Here is a 9333-nt window from a genome sequence, read left to right on the forward strand (position 1 = left end):
AAGCCTTGGGTAGGCGGGGCCTCTGGCTGGTTCTCAGGACTCGGTGGCGGAGGGCCGGGCCTTGCTTTGGGTGTAGTGTCTGAGTCTGAGAGGGGGTCCTGGGCAAAGGGCAGGAGGGACGGACCCAGACAGTGCCGGCCTGTGGGAACGGCGCTACTCAAGGCTGCCAGTCTGTGTGTGTCTTCAGCGTGGGCCCTCCTCACCTCCCAGGGCAGTCCAGGGCGTTACCTGGTATTCTGTGTGTGAGGCACACGGTAAGGCCTCCCATAAGTAGAAGCTATTAGTAGAAAATTGAGCCTCCAAGTGGCAGCAGTGGGGGGCGCCTTTCAGGACCCATTGCCTGGGTCGGGGAGGCCAGCTCTCTGGCAGTCAGAGCCCTCCGAATAGAATAGGTTTATCAGAGTGGCACCGAGGCCTCGCTGTGGAATTTGGCTTAAGGCATGGACACTGTGTGAGTTGAGCATCTCTGTCTTCCTCTGGGCCTCAGTTTCCCCATCTCTCATTGAGGGGCTTGTCAGGGGCTGCCCTTCGGGCCCACCAGGTCAAATATTCAGTGATCCTTAGGCCAGGGTCATGGCACAAGCTTTCGGATCCTCAAGCCGCTTTGTAAAGAATCTCTCCTGCCCCATCTTGGTTGACTCTTACCCTCCCCTCCTAGCCCCCCACCCCAGGATATATTGAATTTCCAGGGCCTGTCAGGGGCCTCAAGGATCGATCAACTAGGCTGTCAGCACTCAGAAAGGCCCTGACTGCTGAGATGCCGTTGCTCCCCCGGCCGGCCCGCCATCAAAGGATGCTGCCGCACAGGGACCAAAGATGGTGTGGAGAGATAAAGGGCAGAGGGAGGCGGCGGGGGAAACCACCAGGCCAAAATAGCCATGTCTCGGCTGAGTTGTCCAAACACAGGAAGTCGTGTCTGCTCAGAGAAGGCAAAATCAAAGGGGCAGCCCAGAAAGGAAAGGCTATTTTCATCTTTCCAGAAAAGCTTCAAACAATCAGGGGAGGGGCCCCTGTCACCAGACTCCGACTTTGGGAACAAGCGTCTGAGACACAGAGATGTGGAGTCCCTCTCCGCAGCCTTGCCAGGAGAGAAGAACAGAGCACTTTCTGGCTCGTTTATAAACAAACACGGTGGCTTCAGAGCTTCTCCTGCCTGGGGAGCCCGCGAGCCTGTGTCTGGCCAGGCATCGGGGCGAAGGACCCTGAGGAGTGACAGGTGGTCTGGTGGTGACTCCACAGCCGTCACCAGCCCCAGTCTAGCAGCTCTGACTTTCACAGCTGAGAGGGGCAGTGACTTCCTTCCAGATGGAGGAGAGCGACGGGTTGGTGCTTCAGCGATTTCCTTGGTGTTCCACTTCCCCGTGCTACTTCCAAGAACGGAACTTGCTAGGCGTTGCATTGTTGTGCAAATATATGCAGGGTTATGTTCAAGAGTTGCATCTGCTATGCCCCACACGTGCTGCTGCGAAGAGCGTGTGGGCAGCCCCTCCAGAAATACCTTTGGTGCTTAAAATCCAAAGGGTTATTTTGAACCGGGCCCGCTCTCTCTTGAGTCAGGCATGAGTCATGCTGCCTGCTGGCTCAGAGCGTGTAATTAGATAAAGATGGCGGAGCGTCTCCATGGGTGGGGTGGAGGGGCGTGGGTTGGATCTTTTCATCTCTTTTTGTTCTTGGGGAGAATTTAAAGCTGTTGAAAGTAGGTGGGGACCCGGTCAGCACAGTTTAGTGTTTTCTGAATCAAACATTAAGGACTGGTCTTCCGGGTTCTCCGCTCCCTCTAAGGACTTACTCATCCTGATCTGGGTGCTCTGAGTGGCCCCCATTGGGGCAGCTTTCTAGGTTTCCAGGGAACTTTTGTTCTGTGATGACAGGGTCTTGGGAAACCCCCCACCCACCCCCATTTTTTTTTTTTTCTTTTGAGACGGAATCTCATGCTGTCGCTCAGGAGTGCGGTAGCGCCATCTCAGCTCACTGCAAGCCCCGCCTCCCGGGTTCATGCCATTCTCCTGCCTCAGCCTCCCGAGTAGCTGGGACTACAGGCGCTCTCCACCACACCCAGTGAATTTTTTTTTTTTTTGTATTTTTAGTAGAGATGGGGTTTCACCGTGTTAGCTAGGATGGTCTCGATTTCCTGACCTCGTGATCCACCCGCCTCGGCTTCCCAAAGTGCTGGGATTACAGGCATGAGTCACCGCGCCCGGCCCCCACCCCCATTTTTAAAGCTTCCTCTAAGTTCTAAAGAGGGAGGAGAAGGCACTCTCCCCTTCCCCTCGAGCCCCAGGATGGGCTGGGACAGACTCTCCTGGCTTGAAGCTCCCAGGTGAGGGAGGCTTTGAAGAGACAGTGGGATCAGCCCCCAGCCCCCAGCCCTTCCTGGGCCTTGGTCCCCATCCCTTCTCCCTTCACTCCCTTTCTCCCTCCCTGAGTTTGGGGAGCGACAGCGGTGAACTCACTGCTGAAGCTCCTGTGGGTAGATCATTCCTGGGGCCTCAGATGTGTGGTCAAGGCAAGTTCTGCCTGGCTGTGGGATCCTCAAGTTCTGCCTGGCTGTGGGATTCCTACAGCCCATCAAGTTCTGCCTGGCTGTGGGATCCTCAAGTTCTGCCTGGCTGTGGGATCCTCCCATTCCAGTCCAAGCAAAACAGAAGAGCAATCTTCACCCGCTTGCATAACACATTGTAAACTCCCCATTCAATCCAAACCCATGTCTGTATCACAGAGTCAATCCGAAAGCCTTTCTGAATATAATGCTCTAAGCCTGACCACCCCCAGGTGACTGAAGTTCCCGAAGAAGGACCTGTGACCTGGCCCACATTTTAGCCCAGTGAAGTATGGCAGCTCGGGGTCATCTCTAGCCAGCCCCTCTGGGCCCAGAGGAAAGTGGAGTTGGGCAATGCCACCTGCTGCACTGTCCAGTTTAAAAAGGAAGTTGAGGCTCGAAGGACCTGCTGTCCATCGCGCCGGCTTGCCATCGCCCCTTCTCTGGCTCAGGGGCGGCGGCAGTCCATGGCGGCGTCCCAGAGCAGATGCCCGGGCTGTGGAGCTGCTGCCGCCTCTGCTTCCCTCCTCCCCTGCGGAGTCCAGAATGAGCCTGCACATTGGATGTGGAGGTTGGGCCCAGGCACACCTACTGGTTCAAAGAAGCAAACAGTCCTAACAATAGTTGGCTTTGGCTGCATAGGCTCCAGCCAAGAATCATAGCTGGTGGCTGGCTGGGACCCAGCGTGCCTCCCCCCACCCCAGCAGGTCTGTGCAGCCATGGCCAACCCGAATTGCTCTGTAGGCTGTGGCCACGCCCCTGCCAGCAGCCGAGCTTTTTGATAATTGGAGGCTGGATGCCTAGTGTCCCCCATTCCATCAGACTCCCAGCTGGAGGAGGGGATGGGAGAGAATTCTGAAACATTCTTAGCACATAAGACACCTTCTGAGGTCCCCTTCCCGCTGGGAAGAAGGAACCCACTAGCTGATGTGAGAAGGTGATATCGAGAAGCCTGCATGTGTGCAGGGAGCAACTACAGTGCTGGGGGCCCCAAATTCTCAGGCCACCTCTCCCCTCCGGAAGGAGCTTGGGCAGCTCCCATGCAGTTATTGAGATGGAAAACAATGCTGATGTCTGTTCAATCCTAAAACGTGCCCCTCCGCGGGCGCCTCATCCGTTCCACTTCAGACAGTGGCAACTCTGACCGTAGCAGGTGGAGAGTCGGCCCGGGGCTCAGGACAGGTGTGTGCTTCAGGCGAACATACCCTCCAAAGAAAACTCACTTGCCTGAAAAGCCGGAGCCCGCCGGCGGGGCCCGGAGCGTCTCATCACCTTCTCTGCTTGATCTCGCTTTCAGGACCAGGCCCAAGGCGCGCAAACAAGGCGTGAGTCCCGCGGACATGTACCGGTGGAAGCTCTCGTCCCACGAGCCCTGCAGTGCCACCTGCACCACAGGTACTGGTCACGGGTGCCACGGGTGCCAAGGGGCAGCGACTGCCCTAAACCCATTTCTGTGGACGCACGCCGGGGCTGTGGGGCCCACCCACTAGCTTGCAGCCCCAAACTGCTCTCAGGGTGCTTGCCTGTGGCCTCCTGACTTGGGGGCAGTGTGGCGTGATAGGAGTTTGGGTGTCTGGTGAGGCCACCCTCATTCTCACGGTGTGCTAGACCATGGTCAGGTCCAGGCCCCTGGGGGTCACCCGGGCCACCACCAATGATCCCTTGTCTGTTGCCAGTGATACCATATTTTGTTAGGGCAAACGTCCTCTGGGTTAAAAGTAAGAAATCTTAGGTAGCAGAGATTTTACTTTTGCTTCCAGCAAACATAGGAAGGGAGTCATAGGCCTCTGTGATATGTGATGAAGGGAAGTAGGCAAATTCTAGGACCTCATCAGCAGGGGAGGAGTTAGGAGGGGAAAAAAGACCCTCCTCGGTGGTGCCTGGACAGACGGATGTGTGTGGTTAGTAAGAGTTGAGCTGGGATTTGAACCCACAGCTGTCTGGTTGCACCACCACCATCACCCTGAGACGCTGGCCGCAGCCGCTGGGAGCTGGGGCTGCCTCTGCTGCCCACTTTGGTACCCTCTCCTGGGGGATGCTGCAAGGCCGGATGTCAAACCCAGGACCAGGATACAGGGCCGTTGACAGGGGAGAAAATACGGTAGGGAGACCCCAGTGCCGGCTCTGAGGTCACATTTTATCTATTCTTGGGGCTTCATGTTTGGATGTAGAGGATACCCAGCTGCCCCTCAAAAGGTTTGATGCTCCTGGTTCCGCCCCAGTGCCCCCCATTTGCCAGGGCATTTGATGCCCTTGCAGCCTCTGGCCAGTGAGGATTCCACGCAGCTGGGCAGTCTGAGCTTGGCCGCACCCTCTGCAGCCCTGCTGGCATCTCAGGAGATGGGACCGAGAGAGGGAGGGGCTGGGGCGGCCCTGCAGGCTCTGCTCACATTGGCCTTGCCTCTCCAGGGCTGAAGAAAGGGCTCTGTCTCCTGTTATAAGAGCCCCCAAGCAGGGCATAGCCATGGGGCATGCTGTGTTTGCCCCTGCACCTGGCATTCTGGAGGGAAAAAGCAAGTGCTGTGGGCGGTGTGGTGAGCACCCGGCTTGGCCTGGCTCGCACCGCCTGGTTGACCACACCGTGGGCCCTGGGCAAATTGCCAAATCCTCGAGCCACTGTTTTCTACAGGTGAACTGGGACATATACTTATCTCAAAGGTGGGTTGTGGGGATCCACATGAAACAAGGTGTAGCCTTTCATGGTCAGAGGTCAATGGATGCTGCTGTTCTGAGGGTGGCTGCCACCATCTGATGCAGGGTGCGGCTTCCACCATACCCAGGAGCAGCTGGCCTTGGAAGTGAGCCAGGTGACCTGCCTTCTGGGCAGACCCCGAGGGGAGCTGAGCATGGTGGTGGGGTGTCAGCAGGGGAGTCTGCTTTAACAAGTCCTTTGCGGACCTGCCCTGAGTTCCTCCACACTTCCTGGCCACTCCAAGTGTGTGGGCGTTGTCAGTAAGTGTCAAGCCTGTGGGCGTTGTCACTAAGTGTCTGCAAACATCTGTGATTCCTCCCAGACACATCGCTGGCTGGGGAGGGGACGTCGCTCGAGACGTCTGCAGGGCGAGGCAGCCTCGCTGGCGAGGGGCCTGATGGGCAGCCCTGTGTGGAAGACGTCCCCAGGGAGGACACAGCACCGTCTCCCGACACCCAGAGAATGACAGGGAGGGGCCTGGACTGGGTCTGTGCAGCGTGGCCCAAGGTGCAGTGGGGCAAAGGACAACAGGAAATCAGAAAGACAGGTTTTGGCTCTGGAAGAAGGAAACTCTGCTTTACAGGGGGTTGTTCAGAAATGTAAATGAGCCACCCTGAGAGACAGAGAGAGAGAGAGAGAGAGACAGAGAGAGAGAGAGAGAGAGGGAGAGAGAGAGAGAGAGAAAGGGAGAGCAGGAGGGAGGGAGAGTTCCCTGTCACTGTGGGAGGTGCTGAATGGCACTGGGCAGAAATAACGGAGTCAGGTCCACCCTTTGCATAGGTTGTGTCCCAGTGGATGTCCCACGGATGGTCATTGGCCCACCCTCCATCCTGTGCCTGGCAAGAACCCAGGCACAGGGCAGTTCCATCAGTGGGGCGGATCAGCCTGCCCTGAGCTTTGGCCACGGTGGGGAAGCTTGTTTTTAGATTCTTCTTTGAAGACACTCTTTTGGAGCCACAGCAACAGAGGGGCGTGAGTTTGGCCTCGGCTCGGGTCATAGGCGGAAGTTTCTGCTGCCCTTTGGCGCTCCAGGGCACTGTGGTGAGGACAGTGGATCCTGTGGCCCCCAGCCTTCATCCTCCCCTTTCTTTTGTTTCAAGGAGGGGCTCTGTGGCTCAGGGGGTTTGAAAAGCACCATTTTCGAGATAGGTGTCATGAAGAGGGTGCCCAGAAAAAACGTCCTGGCATTTGATTCTCACAGGCTCTCTGGAAGGTTCCCATTTTGGGAAGGAGCACGCTGAGGCCTGGAGTCTGGTCACGGTCACGTCACCCCAGGGAGGCACTGAGCTGGGACTTGGATTCCAGTCTCTCTTGACCAAGGCCTGCCGCGTTTCCACTCCGTGACGAGGAGCGAATGAATAACCAGGCACTTGGCGATGGTCTGCAAGTCCCCAGCCCCGCACCTCCCTGGGCCCCAGAGCGGGTGTCTCTGAGGCCTGGAACATTCCGAGCAGACCTGGCCGGGAAGCCAGCCTCCCCCTCAGAGAAGGCTAAAGGCTGCATGGCCCAGCTCTGGCGGGAGAGGAACCGTGATTGCAGCCTGGCTCGTCCTTTACGGAAAAAAGAAAAAATCCCCTTGTCGGCTGCTTCCCAGGCTGTTTCGTTCCATCCAGGGCTGGGGCTTGGAGAGGCAGGAGCCGCTGGCCTGCAGACACGCGCCGCCGGGTGGCTGGGTTCTCTGGATATGGGGAAACCGATTTCCTTCTGGGGGAACTGGCAGCTGCAGCCAAGACCGTTCCATGATGCCCGTCATCCCGGAAGGCTGCGTCTGTCTCCCGTGGCCACACGCACACACGCACACGCACACACACACACGCGCGCACACACACACACGCACACACACGCGCACACACGCGCACACACACACACGCACACACACACACACAGCCACAGCAGAAGAAGCAAACCCTAACCCCACCCCAAGGCCGTTCCCACTGCTGCCGGCACTCCCAGAATCATCCTGCTCCCGGGCAGGGAGCTGGGCCTGTGTGGCAGTTCGGTACCAGGCGAGGGTTCAGGGGCAAGGACGAAAGAAGCAGAAGGTGGAGATGTGGCCAAGGAAATGGCACTGCTAGGTGAGGGCTGCCTGTCCCCCACTGTCCCCCAGTGGGATTACAGAGTACGCGGCACCAACAAAGACAGGCACACAGTGATGATTGAAGAAAGTTCAGGTCTGGCGCGGTGGCTCACACCCGTAGTCCCAGCACTTTGGGAGGCCGAGGTGGGGGGATCACCTGAGATCAGGAATTCAAGACCAGCCTGGCCAACATGGTGAAACCCAGTCTCTACAAAAATACAAAAATTAGCTGGGCGTGATGACAGGTCTCTATAATCCCAGCTACTCTGGAGGCTGAGGCAGGAGAATTGCTTGAACCCAGGAGGGGGGAGGTTGCAGTGAGCTGAGATTGCACCATTGCACTCCAGCCTGGGCCATGGAGTGAGGCTCCATCTCAAAAAAAGAAAGTTCAAGAGGATGCTTGCTAAGAACTGGGGCATGCCACAGAGGGCAGGGCACGCCTGAACCCCCACCATGACCTCTGAGGAGGCTGACGGGGCTGGAGCAGTCAGGTTTCACTCCCACCTGCCCGTCCACCCAGCGATGGGTGATTGCTGAACGCCTGGTGATGGGGGACACCTGACTGTGTTTGCCTCTGCACCTTCACGGGGGCCAGCTGGAGCGGACTCAAAGCCTGGACTCCATGACATGGGAACTGGGAGCCCAGCCGGGTTGGGTGGGGTGGGGTGGGGGTGCAAAGAGAAGAGTTCAGACCCGCACAGCTCAGACCCACAGTGCTGCCCTCATGCCACAGTTCCACAAGCTGTGACTGATCCCCAAGCCAGAAAGCTGAGCTGAGCAGTCAGGTGACTTGCCCCAAGTCCTGAGGCCTGTCTGCTGGGCTCCAAGGTGCCGGCATGGCTCACAGACCCTCCCCTGTCCCGAACCCAGGGGTCATGTCTACGTATGCCATGTGTGTCCGCTACGATGGTGTCGAGGTGGATGACAGCTACTGTGACGCCCTGACCCGTCCCGAGCCTGTCCATGAGTTCTGCGCTGGGAGGGAGTGCCAGCCCAGGTACCTGCCACCAGGGGCCCTGGGCAGGGGGTTGGCAGGGGGTGTGCGGGGCTCTGCTCAGAGGAGCAGTCAGACTTACCCCCCTGCCCCATAGAGGTGCTTCGTGTGCAGGGCTGTGGGGGCTCTTTGAGGAGGGGCCATACAGAGCTCACCCCTCAGAGACCTTCTGGGTCTTCCCAGGAGTTGCAATTTAATCTGTCACTGTGCCTTGTACACAGTAGGTGCTCAATTAATGCTTGCCACCGCAGATTTAGAAACCATTCTCAACATTACTCTATATTACAGCGATATCTTTGCCCCACCAGGCACACTTGGCACATCTAGGATTTTTATAAACTCAAGGGATTATTCCCAAGATTCCATGCCTATTGGCTGTCCCTTGGATGTGGGTGGAGGCCTGTTTTCTTGACCCTTGGGCCTCGTCTCCTGCCTTGTGGATGCAGTCAGACTGAGCTGAGTGCATCCTACCCCTAGTGACAAGTGGGGTCCCCAGATGAGCCTGAGGGTGCCGGCCTCCCCTGACGAGGATCACACGCTCCTCGGAGGCTCAGCCCTCCTGCTCCCCGCACACGGCCACACTGCCTCTTTTCTGGGCTGCTCCATCTGGGGCCTCCCACTTCCTGCACATTTGCTCCTTTCTGGGAAGGGCAGAATGCCCAGGGTCCCCAGAATGCTGCTAAGGCTGGCCCGGGGGTGGGGTCCAGCAGGCCCCGTCCTTCCCCTCAGAGCCCATCAGCTTTGGACCTCTTATTCCAAGTCTATCTGCCTGGAAGACATCCGGGTCTCTTTCATAACCCCTCCCAGCTCAAGCTGAGGGGAAGGAGAGGTCTTTCCCCAGCACGCTGGCCATGCCCCCTTTCTGGACACAGATCCAGAAATGTGCCTTCTGCTCATTTCCACCCTTGCCAGAGTCCTGTGGGGGCACAGCCACCTGTGTGACACAGCAGGGCACGAAGGGGCAGGAAGGCTGAGCCCATGCTCAGGGCACCCACCAACCACCTTGCTAAGGTGCTCCCTGAAGGGCACCC

At 57.8% G+C, this 9333-nt stretch overlaps 1 protein-coding gene across 9 annotated transcripts in view; it reads left to right on the forward strand.

Moving 5' to 3' along the window:
- The window catches only part of ADAMTSL2 (ADAMTS like 2), a 39425-nt gene that overhangs the window by 22681 nt on the left and 7411 nt on the right, over nucleotides 1–9333 (forward strand). For all 9 annotated transcript variants that reach the window (XR_009215298.1, XM_032165566.2, XM_032165565.2 and 6 more), the window contains 2 exons: nucleotides 3837–3934; nucleotides 8179–8305. Coding sequence is in view for 8 of the 9 variants with exons in the window: in XM_032165566.2 (XP_032021457.1) it covers nucleotides 3837–3934; nucleotides 8179–8305 (225 nt within the window). In the remaining variant the exon portion in view is untranslated. The remainder of the gene's footprint in view (nucleotides 1–3836; nucleotides 3935–8178; nucleotides 8306–9333) is intronic.

This window comes from Hylobates moloch, unplaced genomic scaffold (assembly GCF_009828535.3).
Source record: "Hylobates moloch isolate HMO894 unplaced genomic scaffold, HMol_V3 SCAFFOLD_10, whole genome shotgun sequence".
NCBI classification, from domain to species: domain Eukaryota; kingdom Metazoa; phylum Chordata; class Mammalia; order Primates; family Hylobatidae; genus Hylobates; species Hylobates moloch.